The sequence below is a fragment of the Panthera leo genome, chromosome E1, assembly GCF_018350215.1.
Source record: "Panthera leo isolate Ple1 chromosome E1, P.leo_Ple1_pat1.1, whole genome shotgun sequence".
Taxonomy (NCBI): domain Eukaryota; kingdom Metazoa; phylum Chordata; class Mammalia; order Carnivora; family Felidae; genus Panthera; species Panthera leo.
This window is the reverse complement of record NC_056692.1, coordinates 10,989,716-11,017,558: the sequence shown is the minus strand read 5'-3', so window position 1 is coordinate 11,017,558 and position 27,843 is coordinate 10,989,716. Positions and strand designations below refer to the sequence as shown.

Sequence of the window (27,843 nt, the reverse complement as noted above, 5' to 3'; positions counted from 1 at the left end):
AGGGAGGCTGGGAAGCCGATTAACACGGCGCGTGATCCGCCTGGCCCAGTGCTCAGCTGCAACCAGGACTCAGCGAGCTGGGGTGGTCTTCGCCTCGGCCCTGCACCGCACAAGCTGTACGTGGGGGTCCATACGGGGGTCCAAACCTTTCCAGGCACCATTAGAGGGGGACAGATCAATTTCTTGTTGCCTGAACGCTGCCAGCCTGAGCAGGCCATCAAGGGACCTGGAAAACTCCCCCGAGGGTTCTGCTGGTGACGTTCTCACTGCAGCCAGTCAGGCCTGGCTCTGCCCTCCCGCCAAAGAGCCCCCAGGTGCGTACCATCACCCTGTTACGGACGAGGCTTCTCCGGCTCAGCAGTTAGGGCACAAGTCCGGGGAGGCACCACAGGCTGGTGGAGAGTCAGCACCCCAGCCAGGTCTGACCCGGGGACAGTCCAACCCGGTAGTGTTTCAACGGCCGTTCGGAAAATGCGCGTCAAAACCACAGGAACACTTCACACCCATTAGGATGGGTAATAAAATAATAATCCAAAGGAGGAGAATACGTGCTGGCGAGGATGCGGAGAACTCCCTTGTGCGCTGTTGGCGGGAACGTAAAATGGGGCAGCTGCTGTGGAAAACCGCTTGGCGGTTGCACAGAATTACCCGGAGAGCCGGCAGGTCCAGTCCCAGGTGTGCACACAAAGAATTGAGAACAGGGTGTCGCGTCTTTTTTTTTTTAGGTAGGCTTCATGCGCGGAGCGGAGCCTAAAGTGGGGCTCAAACTCGCGACCCCGAGATCAGGACCTGACCTGACATCCAGAGTTGGATGCTTAACCAACGGAGCCACCCGGGCACCCCACGATGTTCAAATCTTGTACCTGAGCGTATAGTAACGCTATTGACGAGAGCCAAAATGTGGAAACGGACCGAATGTCCGTCAACTTCTGCCCGGAGGGACACAGTGTGGTTCATCCACATGACGGAATATCACCCGGTCACGAGTACTGACACGCGCTTGTGGATGAACCTGGAAGACGACGCGCTAAGTCGAAGAAGCCACAGAAAGTCGCATGCTCTGTGATTCCATTTATAAGAAATGTTCAGGACAGGGAAAACCATCAAGACGGAAAGTAGACTGGTGTTGCCGAGAGCTGGGGGGAGGGGAATAAAACACAACAGCAGGGCCGTGACCCACCCCGCCGCCCGGAGGCTCCACGAGCAACTCTGGGCCACCCTCTGCTCTTACAAAAACGCTGCCCGCTGCCATCCAGGCAGGGAACGGAGTTGTCAGTCAAACCGAACGGTACAGGGCCAGGAGTCCAAAACCCAAGGGGAGTTCACTTCGTCACCTACTAGCATTGCAACTCTGGGCAACTCACACCCCGTTTCTGCTTATCTTCTAACCAGTGAAAGAAACCACACGGTTATGTATCAGAGGGTTTTGTAAAGACAGACCGGGGACACGGCCACCTCTGCGAAGCGTGGAAGCATCCGGAATCTCGTATCGTGTCTCTGCTCTGCGGGGCAGGCCGTTTGTGGGGCTGGGAGCGCTTGGGTTCGCTGCCTGCCGTGTGGACAGGGAGGACGGGCAGGGGCCGGGAAGAGAGGCGCAGGGGGCCAGAGACAGGCGAGAGGTCGCCCCGAGCACTGGCTGGCGTCTGTGTCTGTCGTTTCTGCCACCGTTCACTGGACACTGCACCACACCCACCAGAAGAGAGGGACGGAATTCTTTATTAAGGCACACGAGCTGTGGGAGCCGCTTTTACGGACACAATTCTAGAACAAGAGCCACTCCCATCCCCTTCTCAGAATGTCTGTGGGCGAAGCCCCTTCCAGGCTGCCTGGAGCCACAGCGCGGGACGCACCAACCCCGCTGGTAAATGCTTTGCGGCGCCAGCAGCAAGAAGCCCAGGCGGGGAGCCACTGTCCACCAGAGACGGGACTTCTCGAGAGAGCGGTCCGGATCCGGACTCCCGAGCACGACAGGCGGCGAGACTCCAAAAGCCGCCACTTTCCGCAAAGCCTCCAGGGCAGCGAAGGGCAGCCTGGTCCCGGTGAAAACAGCTTATTCCTGAGACGGAAGGGGCAGGTGTGAGGACGTGGCCCTCTCTCCCCTCCCCTGCCTCATGTGTTCTGAGGACAGAAGGGACGGGTGTGTCCAGGCTGGTGGCAAACGCTGCATTTCCGGGGCTTCTTGGCCGTGGAGCCCGTGTCTGAGGAAGTGGCCCGGGCTCTTTTGCTTCTGGCCTCTGGCCCCTGGATTCTGCCCCTGTCTCTTGGCCAGGTCTGGACTCCGAGACTCCCTGTGGGAAGAGTCAGGGGAAGGCTGACTTTGGAACAGACACACAGAAGTGGCCAGAAATACAGGTCCCAGCATTGGGCGGGGGGCGTCCCTCCGGCCTTTGTATGGTCGCGTCCGCCCACAGGCCAGGCTCCCTTCCCTCCTCGCCACACACGGTGTGTCCCCCCCCTTCCGTTGCCCCGACACCACTCCCTAAAGGACCCTGTGTCCTTGAAGGCCTTGGCCCACCATCACTATCCTGATAAGGAGGGCACTATTGTCACTTCACACAGGCCTTCTTTACAGAAGCAACATCCTGCCAACTGGCCTGAGGTCACTTGGAGAAGCAGCGAAACCCAGCAGGCCTGTGACCAACAACCTGCTCCCCACCGTCCGTGCCAGGAAACGGGAGTTCTGGATTCCTCCAGCCCTCATATGGGCCTCTTAGTTTGGAGCGCCCTGTGTCACCCGGGACAACTGGTCAGCTGGCCTGGACGTCAGACACCACTTCCTGGACCACCTCTCACACACTGCAAACCGAGTCTGTCGTGGCAGTGGCTGCCTCCAGCCCCCTCGGGCACTGGTAGCCACCCCTGCGCCTTCCCCAGCCTTCTAGGTTCTTCCTGTACAAGCAGAGCTGGCAACGTGTGTTAGAATCACCGTCTGAGACTTAACTAAACTCTTCTGAGACAGGAACCCTAAGGAAGGTAGGCAAGTGCCCAGCTCACCGAGGAAACTGAGGCGGTGAGGCCGGGCCCTTCGTTCAAGGTTCTATAGCTAGGCTTTGGGACCAGCTCTGCCCGACAACAGGCCTTTCGGCTATTCTCAGGTACCAACTAAGCTTCTGCCGCGCACTGGGGTGGGCGGGACCGCTTCCAAGTGGCTCCGGGCGCGTGATCTGCCTTGCTCCAACGTCTGGGTGGTGGTTCTCACCAGACCCAGTTACCGGGCCCAAACCATGTAACTCTGGGCAGGTTCCTAGACATCCCCAGGGCCAGGCTCCGCAGCTGAAGACAAGGACCTTGCGAGCCTACCGAGGCTAGAGGAGCGCAGAGCCGAGCGGTCCGGCCGACCTCGGGCTGTGCTGCGGTGCGACCCCCAGCGGAGGCGGTTCGCTGGGACTCAGCTGCCCCGTTTGTACAAGTGTGAGCACGTGCTGAGCTGACGGGGGCGGAAGACGCACAGATAGCGTGACTAGCGTAGTGCCGGGTGCGCAGTGGGCAGCTCTGTGGGCTGCAGCCGGCCTTGAATTTGGCATGAAGACCCCGCGCACCTGCCGGGCCCACCGCTGCCCCGCCCTCCCTTCAGGGGCCGCCCTTGCTCTAGGAGGTGGACGCCGTGCGAACTGCAGCAGAGCCCTGGCCCGGCTACACGTCCCGTCTCACCTGGGGCCACGTTCTCGTCCGCCCACTGGAAGAAGCCGCACTGCTGCTCTCTTGGCTTGGCGCATGTGTGGAACTGGCGCCCCTTGTTGGGCCCGTCCTTCTGCACCGTCCGGGTGACGCTGGGCTGGCTGCACAGGCACGACGTGCCCTCTCCGCTGTCATCGCCGGGTCTGCCAAACCCACCCCGGCGATGCCCCGGGCCAGGCGGGCGTCCTGCCGCGCCACCTGAGGGTCTTGGTGCCGAGGGGGGGGGCCCCCCTGCATCCGGGGGGCTGCTGTCGGCCCACAGGAAGAAGTTGCAGCCGCCACCGTTGCACTTATAAAACTGCCGGCCCTGGTTGGGACCCTCTTTCCGGACGGTGAGCAGCACGGCCTCCTGGCCACAGTTGCAGGTCACAGAGTCACTTTCACCAGTGGCAGCGGGTGGTGGCAGGGCCCGGGGGGCGCTGTCGATTCTGTTCAGGGACTGGCTAGCCTGCAGGTGGTTAGAGGGCTGGCTGGCTGGCTGGCTGGCTCTGGGGGCGCCCCGTGAGAGTCTTAGGTCCAGGAGCTCCATCAGGGTCTCATCACATCCTCCGACGCAGCCCACAAACTCCAGAGGCATGGTCGGGGGAAGGCTGCCACGTTTAAACTTGAACTTCAACCTAGTGAGGCCAGAAGGTGAGTGAAAGCAGGAACCACCAGCTGTAAGTCTTCTGGTCCGAAAAGGGCCGCGCCCACCCTGGGCCTCTCCTCGGTGCCCCAGGAGCTCACGCCAGCCACCTGCCAACCGCTAGCCCATCCAGCTGTCACGAGGGCAGAGGGGGAGGCAGGGGAAATCTAAGATCCCAATTAACCGCCAAAATACAGAAGTCTCTGAAAGGTTCACTTCCCGTAACACCAGCGGCTCTCAGGCTCCTGGAGGCTCCTGGGCCCTTTCAAGGCATTTTGTTACAAGGCTGGGAAGTTACAGCGGTCATTCTTCCCTGCTGTAGGCATGCGACTCTGCCAAAGGCCACAGCCCATGCCACGGGCCCAGCACACTGCCTGGAGCAGAGGCCGGAGTCCTATCTAAAGCCAGACATTAGACTTAGAGAAATGGAAAACAATGCATTGTTTTGTTTGGTCTGCTTTGGAAATAAGTAAAAACATGCCATTTATGTCAGTATGCAGTGTATGCATTGTAAAATTAATACATGTGTCTTTAAATGCCTCCACTTTAACTTAGATGGTTAATCTAAATTGATAAGCTTACCGATAAGCTTAACCTAAGTTAATTAGATAAGTTAATTAATTAGATAAGTTAATCTAAATTGATAAGCTTATTGATGAGCTTAACCCACAACAAAAGCTCTTTGGGCTCCTCAATGATTTTTACCAGTGTAAGGGGTCCTATGGCCAAAAGGTCTGAGGACGGGTTCTACCCGAGGGCTCTGGGCCTTTGGGAGGAGCCTGGAAGCCACAGCTGACACACGAATTCTCTTCCCCATGCCCTACTTGGCAGCAATCTAGCTGGAAAGGGAAGGGACACAGAACGATTTAGGACTGCCAACCCAGCTGCTGCTGAGAGCACCGATTCGCCCCCGGCCACGCAGCGGTCTAGGAATGAAAGTCGCGGGAGATTCCCTCCCACCTGTGCTCTTCCTGCAGCCGACTCAGGGGCCAGCTCACCTGTAAACAGGGTGCGGCTGACAAACCGGACACACAGTCCCATCCCTGCTGGCCTCCAGCACAGAGTCAGGGAACCACATGGCCGATCGGCATTCTGGGAAACCGGTGCAGCTGAGGTAGAACCTGGAGGGCAGAGGGAGCAGGGTCAGGCAGGAGCCACCAGACTGCATGCAGGAAATAAACATTCCTAGACTGTCGCCCATCTGGCAGGGAGACTTTTCCTCAGTCGATTAAGGGAGATCTTGATTTTCCTGAAGGACACGTAAATGGATACACAGTCGCTGGTACTAAATGAGAAAAACTAGCCTGCATTTATCTCCCATCTTCCTGAAAAAAAGAAATACGTATTGCTGACTCTGCTTTCTTTAGAAGCACCAAACCAGGGTGCCTGGGGAGCTCCGTCAGTTAGGCTTCTGACTTGGTTTCAGCTCAGGTCTCGATCTCACAGTTCGGGGGGTCGACCCCCGAGTTGAGCTCTGCACTGTCAGTACACAGCCTGCTTGGGATTCTCTCTCCCCCTCCCCCATGCTCTTGCACGCATGCCCGCGCTCTCTCTCTCAAAACAAATAAATAAAACAAAACCAAAAAACAACCCACTGACCAACCCGGGCCATAGCAAGGCCACGACCTGAGGGTTCTGCTCAGGTGCTGCTCAGGTTCCGGGCTGTGTGCTCTCAGACCTTCCCCAACTTGTCCACACGACAATTCTGATGGAAACCGTTGACACGCTCAGTTTACAGTGGGGCAAACTGAGGTGGGGAACAGTCTGGAAACCTGCCCAAGGATGCACATGCGGTGAGTAAGAGAGCTGGGAATAGAACCCTATCTGTCTGACGGAAGAGCTTTTACTCTGGACACCTGCACCACATCATTCTGAGGTTTTTATCTATTTAAGTAATCTTGACACCCAGCGTCAGGTTCAAACTCGCGACCCGGATATCAAGAGTTGTGTGCTCGTCCGACTGAGCCAGCCAGGTGCCCCTTGGCCAACAATTCCTTACAGCTTCCAGCCACGAAACTTTAGGACTGGACTAGCCAACGTGCACACAGTTTACGATGTCCTTTGAGCATGCCTGGGTACGACCAGACCAGGGGAAAACTAACCAAACCCCAAACCCCAATTATTCAAACAGCTAATCCACCGAGAAACGGCGACTGTCAGATAAGCCCTGGAGCGGTAAATTCCACAAGACAATCCCCAGACCCCCCCGCCTCCCCCCCGCCCCCCCCCCCCCCCCCCCCCCCCCCCCCCCCCGGTGACTCAAGCACTCGGAGAACTTCAGAGTTCACAGCACAGCACTTACTAAGCCCTCGCATGTGGCAGTCCGCACTGGGCGAAGCCTGTACCAGCACCGGCTCGTATGCGTGCACCTGCTGCCCACTGCCAAGTTGGGCCCATTAGCCTCTGGTTTCTGAGAGCCGGCCTGGCCTTCTCTTCGCCCAGGCCAGTGACGGGTCAGTAGTCGGGGATGCCACCCGCTCCCGAGGCAGCACAGAGGCGGCACACGGCTGCAGCCCAAAGGGGGCGAAGGAATGAAGGGCCGCAAAGACCTGGGATCAAATTCTGCCTTTCCCGCTCCCCAGGGCTGCCTGCTGTAGACAAGTCGCTTCAGCCCACAAAGCCTCAGCCTCCACTCCGTACGAAACTGAGGTAAAAACACCACCCTGCTGTGTGGTTACGGAGTCCAGAATGTACGTCGAGGACCGTGCATCGTGCCCCCCATAGGGATGGCACGTGATAAATGACGGCCACCGTCTCCATTCCCCACTCCTGCTGTGAACACCTGCCAGCGGCCCGGGGCCGGCTTGGGGAGCCTCGCGACAAACTGCCTACCCACTGCTGCACTAAGAGTGAGAAGGGATGTGGCACGTCCAGGTCCAAATCAGCGCCAAAACCGGAAGAAGAAAAGCAGTGCCGCTGAGTATCTCTAACACGTCAGGCCCTGCGCTACTAGACTTCTGACCCATGATGCCAAACCCTCACCCTTCCCAGAGTAGACCCCACCGCCCCAGGTTTATGGAAAATTGGCGCTTAGTAGTTAAGTAACCTGCTCTGGGGCACAACACTTGTGTGTGGCAGAAGTGAGATTTGAACTCAGACCCAACGGGGTCCTCAGCTCATGCTTCTCCACCGTCCTCCACACGGTGAGTGGGCGGCGTCTGATCCACAAGGGACGCAAATCTGCCGTCATCCCCCACCTCCTCTGGACCCCAGGTCATGTCACGACTCCAAGGCCGGGTCCCTGTCAGCTAGCCTTCTACCTCCAATACCTAGTGCAGGGGCCGGCAGCAGCACGCCTGCCTTTAAATAATGACACAGAGGGGTGCCTGGGTGCCTCAGTCGGTTAAGCGGCCGACTTCCGGCTTGGGTCATGATCTCACGGCCTGTGGGTTCGACCCCGTGTCGGGCTCTGTGCTGACAGCTCAGAGCCTGGAGCCTGCTTTGGGTTCTGTGTCTCCATCTCTCTCTGCCCCTCCCTCACTAGCACTCGGTCTCTCTCTCTCTCTCAAAAATAAACATTAATAAATAAATACACAAACAAAGACAGACACAGAAGTGAAACGACAGGGCCCTGCAGGGGGCTGTATGGCCAACCCAGCAAGTGCTGGGTGAGCACCGGCGGGGACAAGTCTGGCACTGACCCGCCACTCTTCTTGGTCTTGAGGACCATGTCCTTGTTGCACTGCGGGCACTTCTTGATGGGCTCTGGCATGGCTGGGTAGATGGCTTCTTGCTGGGCCACCTCTGCCCCTTCCCCAAAGTACTGGGATAAGGCCTCGTCCAATCTGAAGAAAGAGCAAAACATTTACGATATTCTTATGTGCGCACAGCATGAGTGTGACCAGGGGAACCGGCGGGCTGCTCGCCGCAGGCCTGATGCGGAGAACGGAGGCAGACGGAGCTGTGTTGGCCAAGCGGCCCTGGCTCCTCTCTGGCTCCTGGCAGCTCCCGGGAGTGATCCAGCTACAGGCAGGTACTTTTGCCTTGTCACCAGCCCCGCACCAAACAAAACTGCACAGGGTCCTAGCATGCACTCCAGAAGTGTCTGTCTGTCTGGATTTACATTTAAATTAGCTCATCCTGGGGCCCCTGGGTGGCTGAGTTGGTTGAGCGTCTGACTTCAGCTCAGGTCATCATCTCGCGGTCCTTGAGTTCGAGCCCCGCGTCGGGCTCTGTGCTGACAGCTCGGAGCCCGGAGCCTGCTTCCGATTCTGTGTCTCCCTCTCTCTCTGCCCCTCCCCCACGCATGCCCTGTGTCTCTCTCTCTCTCTGTCAAGAATAAACATTAAAAATAAATAAACTAGCTCATCCATTTCTCTGTTAAGATTTTATTTTTAAGTAATCTCTACACCTAACACGGGGCTCGAACTCAACCCTGAGATCAAGAGTCACATGGTCTACCGACAGAGCCCGCCGGGTGCCCTGGCTCATCCGCTTCTTTGCCAAACTGGCACGGGGTAGAAAACAGGTTTGCGTCTAACAACATGCACACGTGCCGCTTGCTGCGTGGCCACCTCCAAGAAATACTCCACAGAGCAAACGTGTCCTACACCAGCACTAGGTTTCCTGCCCCACGGCTGTGCTGCCTGTTAACTCAGGACAATTAAAATCAAGAGAATGGCGTCTCTATCTGGCGCCAACAGCCTGGCACGACGGGACCAGGTCTTTCCGATTACCGTTTGTATGCTGGCGAAGCTCTAGGGGAAGGGGAACCCTCGGGAGGAAAGCCCAAAGGGGAAGGAGCTGCATGGGGACGGCCCTGCCAGGCACACCGCCGGCTGTGACGAACTGGCCCGAGGACATCTAACCACCCGCCGCGCACACTTCACGAGGCGCGAGGAGGCGCGCCGCCCGGTTTCTGCCGAATCACCCCCACCCGCTCCCGCTGCCCAGGGAGAGGTTACGGCCCAGGAGGCAGAGCCAAATGACCGCGTGCGCACACAAGTCGGACCCGGACTCACTTCTTTGCTTTGGCCACTGCTTCAACGAAAACCTGTTTGTATTTCTGGACTTGCTGCCTCAGAACCACCAACTTGTCCTTCTTCCCCTCACAGATCAGCTTCAGATCAGCTTCCAGCTCAGCCCGGAGGTTGGGCTTGGACATCTCATAGCCCATGGAGTCATAGCCTGCAGGGGCAAGAGCGGTGTTCTACGTGGCCCCGGGCGACACCTTCGGGGACTTTAGTTACGCGGCTCCGCCAATACCCCCGCGAGCTCCTCCTCCTTACCTTCCACAAGCCCCATGCCTAGATGCCCGGGCAGAAACCGCTTGTCCGGGGTGAGCCCGACGTACATCCGGGCTTTGATGGTCTCGATGTGCTCCGCATGAGTGGCATCAGTACCTGAAAGCCAGTCCTGGTTACTCGGGGTGATGCAGACCGTTTCCCCCCCCGCCCCCGGGTCCTGCGGGCACCTTCCTCTGCCTGGACTTCTTATTCTCGGTAAGACATCTCCCTTCGCCTCCGGCCCACGCAGAAACCACACTTCTCCCTCGCATCCACTTCCTCACTTAAGCTGTCAGTGTCAGCTTCACAACTCCTGCGTCTTTGTCCTCTGCTCCATGTGGCAGAGCCACGGCTGGAGCCCACGTCATGTCATCCGCATCAGGGCAATGTGCTCGGTCTCCTCCTTTCTGGCTGCTTCCTCCACCCACCCCTTCTTTATGCTGTGGCCAAAGGGTTCTCTGCAAATGTAGCTCTGGCATCAGAGAAATGCAAATCAAAACCACAGAGGTACCACTTCACGCCCACTTGAATGGGTATAACCAAAAAGCACCGATAACCACAAATGTTGGCGAGGGCACGGAGAAACCTCAAGCCTCAAGCGTTGCTCCCAGAGCGTAAAATGGTGCAGCCGCCACGGCAAACAGTCCAGAACTTCCTCAAGAGGTAAACACAGAGTTACCATAGGACCCAGAAATTCTACTAGGTTATCCACCCTAGAGAACCGAAAACTGTCCACACACAAACCTGGACACAAATGTGCACCGGGACAAACGGGAAGGACCCAAAAGTCCATCGACTGAGGAATGGATAAACAAACCGGGGTGTACCTGCACAACGGGACAGCACCAGCCAAGAGGGAAAGAAGTGCTGATTCCCGCCACAGTGTAGGTGACCCCTGAGAACACGCTAAGTGGGAGAAGCCGGTCACAGAAGGCCACACTCCGTATCGTTCTAGTCAGAAAGAGGAGTGGTTGCCCAGGACTGGAGGGACTGGAGAGAAGGGGGGATGGGGTGTGACTGCTAATGGGCACGGGGTTTCTTTCTGAGACAATGAAAACGTTCTAAGTTTAATCGTGGGGAGGGTTGCACGCTTTTGTGAATATACCGGACGCTGATTTGTACGTCTTACATCAGTCAAGCGTGGGGTATGTGAATTATATCTCAACAAAGCTGGTAACATTTTTAGGTTTTTGTTTTTTTTTTTTTTTTTTTTTTAAGCTGGTAACATATTAAAAAACGTAGCTCTCTTGAGCGCCTGGGTGGCCGACTTTTGGTTTCGGCTCAGGTTGTGATCTCAGTTTGTGAGATCGAGCCCCGCATCAAGCTCCCTACTGACAGTGTGGAGCCTGCTTGAGATTCTCTCCCTCCCTCTCTCTCTCTGCCCCTCCTTCACTCTCTCTCAAAAGAAATAAAAATAAAAAAATAAGTCTTTGCTCTTTTCCTCAGAAATCTTAAACTGCGCTCTGCTAGCCACAGGCCAACACCCGAGCTCGTTAGGCAGGCAACGCCGGCCCCGCAGTCAGGCTCAAGTCATCTTCCCAGCCTCACCTTCCACGCACACCCCCGGCCACAGTGCCATGTGCTTCCCTGTGCCTCCGTCCTCCTGCAGACTCGGCCGGTGCCTGGCTTGCCTTCACTCGCCAGGAATTCTTCCTATGAGGTTTGAGGCCCCTGCCCGCTCCCTGCCAGAGCCCATCGGGCTGGACTTAAGTGTTGCTTTGATTTCTTTCTCCGGCTAGATGAGCCCTTGGGGGAATGGAATGACCAGGCTTGATTCCTGTCTGTGTCTCCGGGGCCTAGACCAACGTCTAGCTGTGGAAGCCTCAGATTTTTAATGAGTGAATCCTGATGGGTGAACTAACTTTAATTTTAGCGAACCCTGCAACTTTGCGGACAGTATAGCAATGGCCAGAGGACTCCAGGAGGGCACTCCTTCCTAAGTCCCAGGACTACAAAACCCACTGTGTAGTGAGGCGGCTGTGCCCCAGGGCGGGCAGCTGTGCCCCAGGAATACGCCCAGGGAACTCCCACTTCCCCTCCATCCACTTCCCTCTCCATCGTGCCGCTGCCCCTCTGAACTAGGTTTGCCGGAGACCATCCACAGAGCCGTGACGAAAACTGACGAGGGGTGGCAGATCTGTCCCGAGGGACCCACCTGTAAACCTTGGGCCACGGGGCTTACCGGGAAAGCCAGTTCTGGCCCAGTTTCCTTTTAACCTAATTTCCAGTTCCCATACTGTTACGAGGAATGCTTTAAGGAACACCAAGGGCACGGCCGCGTGTGGCTAGCCGCAGGGCAGCAAACTCAGACTCCGCAGGGGCCTGGCAGGTAACGAGCGGAGAGCGGAGCCAAGTGTGAGCGATGGGGAAGGGACAGCCACCACTCCAATTCAACTCCAATTCCATTTCTGGGCGCGAAGGGGCGGGCTGCCAGACCCGACGCCTCGCAAGATGAAGACACGGATTTTTTATGTGGAATCTCTCAGGCCTTAAATGTTGGTAACTTATTCAAAATAGAAGCGAATCCCTGTGTGGGCCAAATATCCTGAGTCCACGGACAGGACCTGGCCAGGGTGCTCCCAGCGCACCGCCCCCGAGTCCTGGGACACATCGATGTCCTCATTCGGCTGCTGTAAAGCAGTGGTTGAGAGCACCAGGTGCGGACTTACTCAGACCAAGGTTCTTAACCTCTCTAAGCCTCACTTCACTACAAAGGGGGTGAAGAATACAATGGCCACGTTAGAGCCGTGGCAAAGACCAGAAGAGACACGGTGCCTGGCCCGTACGGAGGGCGCTGGAGCCGCTACTGACCAATGCCGTGCTTTTCCATGAGGGCGATGAGGTCGGCTTCGGTGAGCAGCTGGGGGGGACTGGTCTCTCCGTCCACCATCTCCACAGTGCTGGGCTGAAAGCGGGAGCCTCTCTCGTAGACGGGGAGGGTCTACGGAGAGCAGCAGAAGCGTCAGATCGTTCCGCGTGGCACTTAGGCAAAAGACAACTTCCATTTCAAAGAACGTGGCCCCGCTCCATCAGACGGCACTGGGGTCGGGAACACGGCTGTCTTCCCCTTTCCCCGAGGCCCACGGGGTGAGACGTGGCCTCTGGCCTCCGGCCGGGCCTGTGCTTTAGTACCTTGTCACTCCAGCGGTCATATGGGTACACATCCAGGTAGTTTCGGGCCAGAATCATGAGGCCGTGGGCCACGAAGCGTTCCTGAGCGATGTCGATCTCCACAGTGGTCTCCTGCCCCTGAGCATCCTGGGAGCAGCAAGCCAGGAAATGACGAACGATGAACTCATACAGTCGCTGCTCATCTCCCTAGGAAGAAAGAGAAAGGGTCTGAAACTCCCTCCAGAAGATAGCCTCTCAAGGATCGCAGCACCACCAGTAGTCTGACGTGGCCGAGGCCACCTTCCGGCCCAAAGTTCCACATGAAACAGGGCACGTGGCTCCCGTAGCCCCCGCAGCAGCACGGAGCGCTGGGCATACCCGCTGTGTGCTGTGGACTTAGACACAACCCTAATCAGGTGAGGATAAGCAAGGAAGGCATCCTCCCTTCCAGACTGAAAGGTGCTTCTTTTGACATAAACCCCACCAAGGGAGGAGACAAGGTAAAAACATAATAAACTAATAAGGGATCCCTTGTATAGAAGACACAGTAAAGTTACAGCCAGCAGCCCTACACCATCACGTTCACAAGGTTCATGGGACTTTCTACCAGTGAAGTAATCAAGGACTGAGCGAGGCTCAATCTGTCAAAGCCCGTAAGATGCTCATACTCATAGCCAATAATTCTAAGAATGGATCCAAAGGAAACGAAAGGTCCACACAGATATTTACACAAAGGTCAATGGTTATTATGTCTCAGAAAGTTGAAAGCAATCTTAAAAAACAGATTTTGCAGCGGTGCTTTCTGCAGGGGTGATTTTGCACCCTGCAGATGAGCAGGGTGGCTCAGTTGGCTGGCAATCCGACTTTGGCTCAGGTCATGACCTTGCGGTTCGTGGGTTCAAGCCCCATGTCGGGCTCTGCGCTAACAGCTTGAAACCTGAAACCTCCTTCAGATTCTCTTTCTCTGTGCCCCTCTCCCGCTTGTGCACGTGTGCTCTCTCTCTCTCTCTTAAAAAAAAAAATAAATAAATAAACAACAAAAAAATAGATTTGGCAAAAGAAATTATGGTACATCTATGCAATCATTAAATATCATACTTTAAAATATTTCAGGGGCACCTGGGTGGCTTAGTTGATTGAGCGTCTGACTTCAGCTCAGGTCATGATCTCACAGTTTGAGTTCGAGCCCCCCACTGGGCTCTCTGCTGTCAGCACAGAGCCTGCTTCAGATCCTCTGTTCCCCCTCTCTCTGCCCCTCCCTCGCTCCGACACTCTCTCTTAAAAATGAACAAACATCTATTAAAAAAAAAAGTTGGCATATGAGAAAATGGTTAAATTTTTTTCTTCCTCATATTCTTTTGAATTTTCTAAACTAAAATGGACCTGTATTGCATTTAGGGCCAGAGAACAATGCGTGTTAATAAAAAAAGGAAACAAGGACCAAATGTGGTTCAGCTCTGCAACGAGCCTGCATCTGTCAAACAAGCCTAACCAGCTTGGCCCTCAGGGCCCTCCTGGAGCTCATTCTCCAGCTGAGGAAGGACAATAGGCAAGACACACGGCAGAGCCCTGCAGCCACCACCGGACCAAAGACAAGAGGCCGGTGTCACAGCGTCCAAGTGTCAGGATGGCAATGGAAACCCATCGAGTCTGAGGAGGATGGGGGCCGGATTCCTCCAGTTAACGAGGGGCCAAGAAGGCCAAGCGATTCTGTGGGAGGCTCCGTGGGGGTTGTGCAAGGGCACAGGGCAGGCGAACCTCCTGGTCCACGTGTGGGGGGCTCGGCAAAGCTGCAGGGGGTCTGACAGAGCGGGAAGTGGGCTGGACAGCGGAGCCTGCTCTGGGGGCGGGGATTCACGGACACCAAGCAGAACACTGAAGCAGCAGAATTCGGACACTGACATTTCTTTGCTAAAATGGAGAGATATTTCAAAATCACTCAGTTCCTCAAGTAAGAGCCCACAGAGTAAATTCAAGTGCCGCTAACCCTTCACCTCCCCCTGGGTTCTAGGAGGCAGTAGTTAGGGAAACCAACCTGCAAGCTGCTAGTGTATTTGGTGGGGTGGATGGGAGGGTGAGCTTGGTCAGACTTGTTCCCATTGCGTGGAGTAGGGCCGCCCCGTTCTAGAATGCTCTGGGCAAAGGCCCCCCAACGTGGATCCGGGGTCTGCTGCTCTACGAGCACCGTCAGGTTTAAGTCTTTGGGGAAGATGTTTGTCTCAGTTCGAGGATAGCTGATGTACCTAAAACAAAGGCAAACGAATAGAAAAAGAAATTGCTAGAATTGCTCTAGAAACAACTGAATTCGATTGAAAGCACCTGGTGGCACCTGCAATGTCCCATCTGAGCTAGCCAACGCAACTGAAGGCAACCTAGCTTACCTACGTTGACAAAAGTTCTCGGATGGGACCCCCTGATGGGGTGAGAGACAGCAGGCTCTCTTGCTGAGATGCCCCAAGAAGCCACAAGATAAATGATAGGGGAAGCACAGGCGGGGACAGTAGGCTCAGGCTGCCAGCCGTCGTGTGGCCGGGACACAGCCCTGGCCCGATCTATAAATGGTCTGCCAGTGACCCGCCATGGCCTTGAGAGCAGCAACAGAGTGTGCTCCTACGAATTTTTTTCAGGTATAGAAAGCGTAATGCTGCCTAACAAACCCTCATGTGGACCCTACATGTAATTTACCATTTTTTACTAGCCACTTAAACGGTATTAACGAGATCACTTACATCCTTTTGTTTCATACAAGTCTTCGAAACCCAGAGCATATTTTACACTTCCAGCACGTCCTAATTCGCACGAGCCAAATCTCAAGTGCCTGATAGTCACCTGTGGCGAGTGGCTGCCACAGCGGTCCACAGCATGGACCACACTGTCACTGGATGGTGCTGGGATGTTCACAACCCCTGAAGCGCGATGATTTATGATGGCAAACGACTACTAAAGGTGTGGTCTGCCACCTGCCAAGGCCCTGGCGGGGGGGACTGTTGAGAGGTCAACACTGAGATGTGAATTCACTCAACGGGCTCTTTTCCTTATCAGAAAAGTCAATGTCAAAATTCTTCTACTTCAGAGCTCAGGTGATATCTAGACAGTCTGTATTTACCCATAAGCTCTAAAATATTTTCACCCTGGCTCAGTGGGTGGAGCATGTAACTCTTGATCTCAGATTGTGAGTTTGAGCCCCATGTTGGGTATACAGATTACTTAAAAATAAAATCTTTAAAAGAAAATGAAGCAAAATAAAATACTTCACCCTGACAAAGATGCACCAAATTCTATTCCCAAATATTTACCCTTGAGTGTAGAGCTTTTCGGCAATCCTCATGGTTTCTTTAGCATTTATTCTCAACTTTCGAGAAGCCAGCTTCTCAAGCTCCTGTTAAATGTGTCAATAGGCAAGTTAGAGTGCAGTGTGGGAGTCAGAGGGCACAACACAGCCACACAACTCATGTTCACAAATGTCTGGCCACTGTCACTCCAGCTGCTGTCACGCAGAGGGAGAAAGACTGTAGCAAAGAAAGCTTTCTGGGCCTGCCAGGCAGAAGAAGATTCCAACCCAGTGGTTCTCAGGCTCTGATGGGCACAAGCAAGAATCACTTAGGAAGAGAAAAGATTCCTGGGCCCTGAGCACTAGGGATTCTGACAGAAGAGGGCTGGGACAGAGGCCAGAAATCTGCTTTTTTTTTTTTTTTTAACCAGCAAGCCAATACACAGATTCTAATACAGGCAGTCTGGGAACCACACTTTGGGAAAACCACTGGAGCCCTACTAACTTCTGGATGATGAATACCATTCTTCAAAAACTCCTGGGAGATAATCGGTTGTCCTTCCCCTTGGTCACATTCCACCAATGTCAGCGGCTCTATGTCAAAGCCTATTTAACCAGTGAGGACCAATACACTTATGCCTGTCCTGTGCAATCGGTCTGTAACTCTCCCGTTGTCATTCCTACAAATCACTCACACGCGCGTGTGTGCGCACACACACACACACACACACACACACACACACACACTGGGCCACGCCCAAGGTAAAGACCACACTGCCCACCAATCCCCACGCGTTTCTTAGCCTGTTTGTTCTGTATGTTCAACCTCCAGGGTGAATCCTGACGGCAACTGTACCCTGAATTGTCCTGACTGGTGGTGACTGGGAAGGGGCACTCCTAAGGTAGTTAACTCCAACTCGTGTCCAGCAGGGTGGCTCTTCGTGGGTCTAAAAAGTTGAGAAACCCTGTCCTAAGGTAGGCTCTTAATACAGATTTTAAAAAATGTTTACATAGATGAGGCACACGTTAAAGAAAAATGCTCGGGCGGAAAAAGACAAGCTATCCTAATCACGACAATGTAAAAATCACGTGTATGAGAAAAAACAGGAAGAGGAGATGCTCACATTGGATCAGAGATTACGTAAGGATGACGGGGGACGTGTCTTCCTCTTTCTGTTTGCCAAACCCCACACAAAGCAGCTACGTTGCATTTATTAACTTAAAAAAGCACGAAAAGACTAAGCAGCCTCTGTTTTGGGGTTTCTGTTCTCCCCAAGGGCTTTCCCGCTTGGCCTCGTGAAGGGTGATGCTTGTGCCACCGGCCACCGTCGAAACCTGGTCCCAGCACCAGGCAATCAGAGCGCCTGGTGCAGTCATCTGGAACATACCACAGTGTCCAATGCTTGAGGCCTCCACTTGCTCTTTGCCTTAGACTTGACCTCTACCACGGTTGCCCTGGGATCCTAGGGAGCCAGAAAAAAGCAGAGGCCACGTTAACCTCTTCGCGCACCTTCTCTAGCTGTCCTGCGGTAGCCTTTGCTCACCATTCTGGAGGACACTCACCACGAGCAGAGGCCCCTGCTCCAGCCACGACAGCACCTCGAGCGAGGTGGGCTCGAAGCCTGCGGTGTGGTGGAGACCTCACCACCTTCCCACTCAAACCGAGACTTTGAGGGGCAACTTCACAAGCCCCAAGGTGCCTTCCAGGGCCCGCGGAACACGACAGCCTGTGCATCTCCTAAGCACTGTTTCCTACCTACACGTGCACGGTGTTACATTTTAAAACGGCAGGATGATACCAAGTTAGAAATAGGAGAAATCGTACACTACAAGCTGGAAAGCCCAATGTGGAGACCATCTTCACGGCACCCCAGCGAACAGGGGTGTTTCCCTCTCTCGAACGGGTAAATGGGCAGTGTCAGAGATGTGCCAGGTAGTTCCGTGACCTCTAGGGTCAAAGGGCAGAGGCGTGGACAGAGTGACTCCTGGACGCAGGGTGGTCTCCGGAAGGAGCTGGAGAGTCAGGTACGCTAGAAGCTAGCTGTGCTGTGCCCCTTACCGGCTCTAGAGTGCGCACAAATTACTTCACTCTCTCCCACCTCACCTGTGAGGCGGGGACAGGATCGCCACCCTCACGGGCGCTATCAGGACTAAACAGGATAGTGTAACATAAAGCGTGTCTGGCACCACAGCCGGTGCTCACCGGTCATCGGTCCCCCTTCGCCAAATCAATTAATAAACCTGCTGGGGCGCTACAGCCGGGAGCACATGTGACTCATCAAAGTAGAGATCTCAGAGTTTCTCTCAGGCACCACTGTGTGCAGCCTCTAGGTTAAAGCCAGCAGTCAGGTGCTGGCTGAAAAGCAGCAGCACCACAAGGTGGACGATCAGTATGAGGGTCGCAACTCGGCCACCGACTGGCCTGTGGTCCTCTGATGGGCCGCTCTCTCTACTTGTCTACTGACACGTGTTCTCTACCCCCCCACCCCCCGGCCCCCTTGTGGCTGGCTGTCTCCTGCTAATCACTCTGGCCTTCACTCAGATGTGGCCCTGAGAGGTCTTCCGTGACCACCGTGCCTAGAATGGTCCCCTCCCTGCCCCCCCAGGCTGGTCTCTGTTCCTTCCCGCTACTTTTCCTTCCTGGCATTTGCCCCTGGATGAAGTTAACTTGCTCGTTTGTGACTTCCATCTTTCTAGATCTCATCTAACCGGGGGAAGAGGGAGCTGGACCAGATGCTGTCCAAACCCCTTCCAGCTCTAGGAGTCTACTGTTCCAGACAGGTCTAGAGGATCCTGAGTGACCTCTGCTAACAGCATTCTACTTTAGGGAGAGATTTCAGCTATGTATTTCTTAAAATTTCTGCCTTTATCTAAAAGGTCTGCAGCTCCTGTGGTTTCACATCGTTTAGTACCATTTTCACGGAGTTCGTCCTACAGGTTCCCTAAAAGTGAGGTCCTGAGATGCAAGCTGAAAGCTACAGTTCAGTGGGAAAAGGGAGCAGGATCACTTCTGCTAACACAGAAGGAGTGGCCTGGGAACTTCCAGAACAGTCTTCCTCGATCATTAAAATTCCAACTATCTCTTACCTCCATGCACAGCTGATAGAGGACAAGACAAGCTGTGTGGTTAAAGAGGCGATGCCTTTTCCAGTTGAATTCTACGACACCATCTTTGTGGTCATGAGTTACTGTATCGGGGACAAACAGGAAGGCCATGACTCAGAGAAGCCATATGATGGGACAGAGAGAAGAAAGCACATTGCACTGAAATTCCAAAGGAATAGGAAACATGGCTTTGGGATTATGGGCCATTCAGGAAACCAAGTGGATTCTGAGCATCGTAATGGGGTGGGACGAAGGGCAGCAAGACTAAACAACTCACACATTTAATTAGTGCCATTTTTGCTCCTGGTGCTTCCCAGGCCCTTAGGTTCTACACCGTAAACAACTCCCCCGGCCATACCTTTAATTTTGTGGAAGACTTCTGGCACAAAAGCCTGAATGGCTTTGAACCTCTCTACCACGAACCCCAGGGTTGGGAACTGGCAGCTGCCGTAACTGATCAGCTGCTCCGCTAACACCTCGGGAAAAATCCTCTGCAGCCTCAGGGTCTGGAACCTAGTGAAGGCAGCTCCTAGGCAGTGAGGACAGAAGGAAGGAAGGAGAAAGCAGTGGACCGTAAGATCAAAGCGAGCTGCGCGTATCTACACACAAGCCTCATTCTTGGTTCATAACCCAACCCCCAATGTGCCACGCAGACCCCCAGGGGAGTTTGCCAGTGGCTCACCGATCCTCAGGTCCAGCTCCTGCCTCACGTCCACAGCATCGCTCACTCTCGGATCGGGCTCGGTCAGGTTCTCACAGGCCGTCTGGACGGCTCGGGGGGTGATCTCAGAGAAACGGGCTCTCAGCACCGGCAGACTGGGCTTCACTGTGGAACAGAGTCACCAAGATCAAAGTCAAACCACACTGCCTTCCCATCATAAAGGGCTCGCTTTTCTTAAACCACCTTGAATGAAAGATAAGCCATTTCGAGATGTTGTGAGGCACCCAATTTTCTGATTAGGTGAAATTAACAGTATGCTAGCCACCTAAGAAGGAAACTTTGCTATAACCGCTAAGCTTAGTTTTGTCAGAAGTAACCATGGTGTGAATTTTAGCTATTTAAGTGAATTTCAGCTATTCTCCTTATGAGCCTCTCAAGATTCTAATCTCACTCATTCTCTTAGACGTTTAGGGAAAATAAAATGTTGTCAATTAGAAGGTCCTACAAGGGAATTTCATGTCCTGGCACGGAAATAACATAGGACATACATACTGTCCCTGAAAGTTAACGTACTTAAATTCCCAGCAGTCGTTACAGCTTTCAACACAGAAACACTCAGGGAAAATAGAAACCGTCCACTCTCTGAAGCCTGAGAATGACCTGTGCATCACTTCTGCTAAGTTACCTGCAATCATTAGCCCCGTTGAAGGCATTTAAATTCACCTCAGTGAGTATTTATTAATATTCAGGCAGCATACAAAGAATACAGCAGATGAACAACATTCTAGAATTACTCTTTGTACTGTCCATACGGCATATGCGTTCTCTTGCAAATATTCAATCTATACTTAAAAAAGGTATGATAAGAAGTCCCTGCTCTCAAGCAGCTGGCAATCTACTTGGACCTGACGCGAAACAAGCCCTGGGCTGTGGGGTCTGTGCCACTCGGGAACTCTTTTAGTCCTCGTGCCACCCTAGAAACTGTGTCAGACTGGCCTGACTTTCCAGAAGGCTGAGGCTCCCGTGGGTTCAGTAACTTGCTCTGGACACACTGCTGGTGAGGCCTGACGGATCCAGCGGGGAGAGTCTATAAGGAGGAACTCAGCCTTGACCCACTCACACAGGGGAACCATCTACTTCTGTGGTCCCAGCGTGTGGAAACCCGGAAGCCACGTCACTTACCAGCCCTGCACACGTGGATAATCTCGAACCCGATATTTTCCCCTTCTCTATCGCAGTCGGTCCAGATCACCAGGGCCTGGCACTGCCGGGTCTCTCGTTCCAGAGTTTTCTGAAATTCCCAGCCAGGGAAGAGCGGTGAGAGCGCAGTCGCCATGAGGTGACACCTCTACGCTAAGGACGTGTGACCAAACCGAACATCAGTGATGTTATCGGAATGCGCCGCCTTGGTGAGAGGGAGCGATCTGAGGAAACTGCTCTTACTACCTGTAAGGATGAGGAGGCTGCTACCACAACCCTCCAGCTTAGAATCACGGACCCGAAAGTGAGCTTCTAGAAGATGGAGGGTTTAATGCACCTGCCCTAGTGTGACAAGACCTAAACCTCAGCTCTGACACACACTTGTAACTCTCGTGGTTCTGATCACGTCCTGGTCAAAAACGAAACTGATCCCTAATTGAGTTTCACCCCAAGAAGGCTTCCCAGCTAGCAGACCACTGCTACAGGTGCCCTGAGCACTCATAACTTGCCTGTCACGTGACCATTTACACTTTGTTGTCTCTCCATGCTAATTCGGGATGGAAGCTAGGATTAATGTTTTTTAACTTGTTCAACGTGTCAAGTTTTTTTTTTACTTAGGTTCTAATTAGTTAACACATAGCGTCGTATTGGGTTTCGGGAACAGAATTCAGTGATTCATCACTTAGAATTAATCATTTAACAGTGTTATTCCTAGGATTTATTTAAACAACCACTACTAATAAAAAGGCTTATTTTTAGGACAGCTTGTGACTCTTGATCTTGGGGTTGTGACTTCTCCATCGGTGGAGACGTTATTTAAAACTAAAACTCTTTGAAAATAAACAAATAAAAAGTAAGTGGCCTCATTTATACGATGAGTGGGAAGAATTTTTAAATGTTTATTTATTTATTTATTTTGAGGGGGCAGGGAGGGGGAGAAACAGAGAGAGAGAGGGAGAAAGAGAATCCTAGGCAGGCTGTCCGTGCAGAACCTGACTTGGGGCTTGATCTCACCAACCATGAGATCACGACCTGAGCTGAAATCAAGAGTCAGACGCTTAACCGACTAAGCCACCCAGGTGCCCTGACTAGGAATCATTTTTAAAATCATGGCACTAAGTTTGGTGGGAAACGCGATCTCTAAATTCTGATGCATTCAAAATACAGAAGTCACTGTTCAATTATTTTGCACTCTGGAGCTGTTCAACTCCAGTGCTGTATGTCTTCCAAAAGATCCTACCTTGATGTCTACAAAATTCTCTGGGCAGTACTTTTCAATTTCTGCTTCAAAGAGGACAAGGGGATTGCAGCTGTGCCTAGAAAAGAGGATGAAAACACAAAACATCCAACCTCAGCACAGGATGGAAAGTCCTCCATTTTTACAAGAAAAAAATTGCTCAGTGAGCTCACGGATGGATCCCCAACAGAAGTCCCACGTGAAAATGCCAGAGAATTAAAAGCAAGGCTATGACCCTCTGCACAGAGCACTTTCTGCTTTCTGTGACAGCAGCAGCTGCTAAGAAGAAATTCTGGAGCCCTTTCACGCACGTCTGCAATAGGATAAATGTAACACAGTGACTACATGAAATAGGTCTGGCTATTCTAAGGAAAATAACACTTCAAAGTGGTGGTTTGTTCTCAACACACGGTAAAAATTCACAATGGTTCAGTTAACCTTAGGTCACTGCCGTGGTCTCCATGGTGTTCGTCCCCTCAAAATTCACATGCTGGAATCTTAATACCAATGTGATGGTGTTAGAAGGTGGGGACTCTGCGAGGCGATTAGGTCACGGGAGTGGTACCTCATGAATGGGATTAATGCTCTGATAAAAGAAGACGCACAGAGCTCCCTCGCTCCTTCCATCAGCTGAGGACGTGGTGAGAGGTCAGCAGTCTACGTGTACCCTGGTCTCCTGCTTCCAGCCTCCAGAACCAGGCAAAATCAATTTCTATTGTTTATGAGCCCCCCCCACGGTTGACGACATTTTGTTATACCAGCCCGAATGGACAAAGACAGTCATCTGGGTATTAGAAGTTATATAGTAAGATCAACATGCCTCAAAATCCCGGCAGCATGTCACAACTTACTGTAATAATCAGAAAGTTCTTCCCCCAGGCATTGTACTGACCATTTGCGGAACTGCATCTGGAAATCATGAGCCAGCAAATGTCCAGAAACCGAAGTCATTATCATGGTAACATTCTGAAGGATAACAAAATTCGAGTTAGTCTTTCGGCAATTATATTTTGCCACATCATTCAAATAAAAGGGAGGAACTTCTGTTAAAGAGAAAAAAGGGGTTGCCGAGGGTTGGGGGAGGTGAAGAGGAAGGAAGAGATGGAGTGCAGAGGACTTTAAGGGCAGTGGGAATAGTCTGCATGATACTGTAATGACGGATGCATGTCCTACTTTTGTCCAAACCCATGGTACGCACAACACCAAGAGAGAACCCTAATGTAAACTAGGGACTTTGGGTGATTATGATGTGTCAGTGTAGGTACAATTGTGATGGTAAAGAATGCATTGCTCTGGTGATCTGATGTTGATCATGGTGGGGGGGGGGGTGTATGTGTGGGGGCAGGGGTCTATTGGAAATCTCTGTACCGCCCTCTCAATTTTGCTCCGAAAACCTAAAATGGCTCTAAAAAAATTAAGTCTATAAACAAAACAAAACAAAACCTAGTTGGGAAGAAATGAACATAAATGCATCTCTTTGAAGCCGAATACCAAACTAACGACCGTTCTAATTCTAGCACCATGATGCCTTTTATAGGATTTAAAGTTTCCTCAAACTACTGTGTTTTAGTTTCTTTCTTGTTATAAAGAGAAGGGGCCATATTTCATTAAAAAGAGACTTCCTTATAAATTACAAAATACTCATTTGTAACCAGAGATCTTTAGGTCTCAACAATTATTCTTGAAAGATAGTGACTTCTTCTATGATGGCCAGGCTTGTTCTTCTTGATCAAATAACTTTTTTTTTTAATGTTTATTTTCGAGACACACACACACACACACACACACACACACACACACAGTGTGGGTTGGGGAGGGGCAGAGAGGGAGACACAGAATCAAAGCAGGCTCCAGGCTCTGAGGTGTCAGCACAGAGGCCGACATGGGGCACGAACCCACCAACCACAAGATCATGACCTGAGCTGAAGTTGGACGTTTAATCGACTGAGCTACCCGGGCGCCCCTTGAAATAACTCTTAAGGTACAAGCAGTTCAGCGGCAACCTGTAGTTAACAGCTTCTATTTTTACAGCCAAAACTAAAAACTCGAGGAACATATACCAAAATGGCCCATGGATCTAACAGCAGCACACTTCAGCTGCAGGACAGAAATATGATAGCACCTACCTGGCCGTACAGATGATAATCAAATTCATAGATCTTGTTGAATTTAGACAATCCTTCCCTCTGTAACACAAAACAAGAATAAATAAATTGCGTTGAAAACAAATGACTCCTCGGCCTAAAGATCAAGCAGAACCTCGATAAGTGGTCATACTGAAAAATAACAGTATTTCCTAAAGATAAAAACTAGGCTAAATTACTAAGGCCAGTTATCAAGAGGATCCTCAAAACAGTTACGAGCACATGCTTGGGACAGTCCATGGAGTTTTTATGCCAGAAGGTAACCCTGAGGTCAGCTAATATAACGACGAATAGATGAGCCTGGACGAGTCCAAGGTCAAGTCACAAATTAGAGGCAGAGAAAGGATTAGGATGGAATTCTCTTGCCCGCTTTCTCCCTCCTCCCCATATCCTTCTACTACTTTTTGGCTGTACAATTGCGCCTGTAAAACTGCTGGGCACAGGCAAATCACTCGCCTTTCTGAACGTCAATTTATTTTTGAATAAAGTTACCTCTAAGTGCTCCTCTGGCTCTAAAATCCAGTAACCCTACAAGCCCCAGTCAGCACTGGAAGCCAGTCTATAAAGCAATTCTTTAGCTGCGAGCGTGGATGAATCAGACCCTCTCTGAATAGATCCCACCGTCCTCCACAGCAGCATTAAAAGTACTTTTACAGGGGGGCGCCTGGGTGGCTCCGTCGGTCGGGCGGCCGACTTCGGCTCAGGTCATGATCTCACTGTCCGTGGGTTCGAGCCCCGCGTCGGGCTCTGTGCTGACGGCTCAGAGCCTGGAGCCTGTTTCAGATTCCGTGTCTCCCTCTCTCTGACCCTCCCCCGTTCATGCTCTCTTTCTGTCTCAAAAATAAATAAACGTAAAAAAAAAAAAAAAAAAAAAGTACTTTTACAGGTACGTTTCCCCAGTCCAGTCCCAAGTGACTCCTGAGGGGCACATCCATTGTCCCTTGTGTCTCTTGGGAACAGTCTAAAACCACCGTTCTGATCCTCTCCAGGTAAATAACTTGTCCGATAACATGTGTGTGATCCCACAACCAGAGCTCTATGAGGCAGTCTCCTCTACCAGTGGTAGCCTCGAGGATGTGAAATGTCTTTCCTGACATTTCAAACTTGCCCCCCCCGTAATTCCCATTTTGGGGTGGCACACAATTATGTGTGATCCCATGTGTGGGTGAGGTGCTCAGGGAAACTGGATACGCCAAACTTAGAGCAGTTTCGGAGTCTGGGGAAAGAAAAAACACCCGGTTGATAGATCAAGAATGTAGCTTTTGTGATCTCTCCTTCTCTTTTTATTTTAGAGAGAGAGCATGTGAGCGGGGGAGAGGGGCAGAGAGAGAGAGGGAGAGAGAAAGAATCCCAAGCGAGCTCCAGGCTCAGCGCAGGAGCCTGACGCGGGGCTCAATCCCACGACCCTGGGATCATGACCTGAGCCAAAGAAATGAAGAGTCGGATGCTCGATCAACTGAGTCACCCAGGAGCCCCTGCTTTTGTGATCTTTTTTGCAGTGCTGTCCACTCTAAAAAAAAAAAAAAAAAAAATACAAGTCCCTTCTCTAAGTAATCTGTAGGAACTCCCATACTGCTGCCACTAAATCTACAGAATTCTTTAAGATGCATCTTTCTAAATATAAAAATAAAACCATGAAAAAAACTACCCAGATAAAGAAGGTCGCAGTTTTCAGTGTGCTTTTGAATGCTATTGTAAATGGAATTGTGTTTTTTTTTAATTTTCTTTCCAGATTGTTCATTGCTACTGATTTGTGTACGTTGATCTTGTATCCCATAACTTGGCTGAACATATTTATTAGCACCGATGGTTCTTTGTGGCTCCTTTAGGATTTCTATTCTGTAAGATCACGAAGGGGATTACATTTTTATCAAATGTTTGTTCTGCATCAATTGAGATAAGCAATGTGGGTTTTAAGTGGGAGATTACTGGAGTCACACTTGTGTTTTATAAAGTCATTTTGGCTGCCCAGAATTTGAATAGTGAAAGGTTAGGGAGAAAGCTATCAGAGTTCTCCCTGTGAGGGGCCAGAGGTCGGAACTCTACAGACACAACCTCAGCTCTTGCTCCCACTCTCCACGAGCTAGAAATGGAGGTCTAAGGACCTTGAGATCTTGAAAGAAGAAAAGAGCAGGGAACTTCTGCTTTCTGCCTCCAGAAAACCATTTCGCAATCCACTTTTATTTGACAGATTTTCCTGATCAGTTCTTATCATCTCCATGCCACCTTTTACAAATTCTTTGACCTTTCCCTTCCTTTGCACCTCCAGTGTGTCCAGAACAAATTTTCATCCCTTACTTGCCTGTCTCTCGGGAGTGACTTTGTACTAGTAGGAATAGGGCAGCGGTTCCCTCTAATTCCATAGCCTAGGTAGTACTGCCCTCTTAATAGGCGTTTACAGACTGTAAAGCCAGTGGGGCCGCAGAACCCAGGGGATGCGCCGTTGATGGGGAGAGCCAGGTTAGCTGGGAATGCTGGGACAGGGCTTGACCGCCAAATTAAAGTGCTGTGAACAGGGGTTCCCAATAACTTAAAATTTCAAATCACAGGGAATACTGTTAAGACACAGCCTTCCCTGGTCGCACCCCAAACCCACAGAATAGCCAGTGTCCCAGCTAGTACCGATTATCAGACTAGTTTGGGAACCGCTGCTGTGCGCAAGGAGGAGCCAAGGTTTTCAAGCACATGGGTGAAGCATCTTCACTTCTAAATGCCTACCAGTCCGAAAAGAAGACAGGAAGCCACTGCAATGACCCAGAAGTGGGAGAAGCGGCCTCCGTCTGTATTCCCAGCGCTCGCCGCGCTGTCCCGCTGGGTGATCGGGACAGCTCCCTCACCCGCACAGCTGATCGGAAATACGCCTCCTTACCCGCCTCACGCGACCGTTGGACAGCAGGTCGGCGATCCCCTTGGCCGCGTCGTTTTTCTCGGCCACACAGAGAATTTTCCGCACGCCTCGCAAGGCCACCTCCATGGCAGCGCGGGACAAGGTCCTGGCTCCCGGCCGTTGCAGCCAGCGGAGAGCGCAGCGGGCGACAGGGAAGATCATCCCTAGGCCCCGCGCCCGCTGCCGCCCGCCGGGTGCCCAAGCATGCTGGAAAAGCCAGAGGTGACGCCCACCTGACTGACGTCCACCCTAAGGGAACTGGGGCCCCCGAAAGCAGCCAGCGCCACCTGCCGCGTCCCGGCCACCACCCCTAAGCCCGCGGGGCTTCGGACCCACGGCCTCGACAGGGAATCCCGCCCCTAGGCTCCGGCTTCCGCCCGCCTTCTCGGGCTACATCCGCCCGGTGCGAGCGCCACGGGACCGCGAACTACAACTCCCAGACGACCCCGCGCTGGGGCCCCTTGTACGTTTCCGCTCCTCCGCCCCACTTCCTTTCTTTCCCGACAGTGGTTGGTAAATCGATTCTCCTTGGGAGAGGCCGCTGGAAAGTTCCGCCCAAACCTGTCGTTCGCTCACAATCCTTTTCTCTCCCGCTCGGAAGTCTACGCGGACGCTTCCGGGTCACGCGGCGCAAGGCACCGCGAGTCATGTGATGCCAAGATGGCGGCGCCGCGGTAGCCTGCTCCAGGTTGTGGCGTC

The 27,843-nt window shown here is 52.5% G+C and overlaps 1 protein-coding gene across 4 annotated transcripts; it reads right to left on the bottom strand.

Moving 5' to 3' along the window:
• Nucleotides 1-1,697: 1,697 nt before the first annotated feature.
• TOP3A (DNA topoisomerase III alpha) lies at nucleotides 1,698-27,797 on the bottom strand. Of its 4 annotated transcripts, XM_042914442.1 has the most exons (20): nucleotides 27,706-27,797; nucleotides 27,127-27,351; nucleotides 24,240-24,299; nucleotides 23,006-23,079; nucleotides 22,117-22,192; nucleotides 20,859-20,967; nucleotides 19,698-19,841; nucleotides 19,374-19,544; nucleotides 18,998-19,098; nucleotides 17,299-17,373; nucleotides 15,936-16,018; nucleotides 14,675-14,882; nucleotides 12,661-12,846; nucleotides 12,340-12,469; nucleotides 9,532-9,645; nucleotides 9,265-9,430; nucleotides 7,945-8,088; nucleotides 5,302-5,424; nucleotides 3,652-4,295; nucleotides 1,698-2,288 (listed from the first exon to the last, which is right to left on the bottom strand). In XM_042914442.1, exons 2-20 carry the CDS (start codon nucleotides 27,304-27,306, stop codon nucleotides 2,110-2,112), a joined length of 2,967 nt encoding a protein of 988 aa, XP_042770376.1. In that variant the 5' UTR covers nucleotides 27,307-27,351; nucleotides 27,706-27,797; the 3' UTR covers nucleotides 1,698-2,109. The 4 variants fall into 4 exon arrangements, with proteins under 4 accessions (XP_042770376.1, XP_042770375.1, XP_042770377.1 ...); XM_042914441.1 differs by having other exon boundaries at nucleotides 27,127-27,718; XM_042914443.1 differs by lacking the exons at nucleotides 27,127-27,351; nucleotides 27,706-27,797 and adding an exon at nucleotides 26,976-27,101.
• Nucleotides 27,798-27,843: the final 46 nt, after the last annotated feature.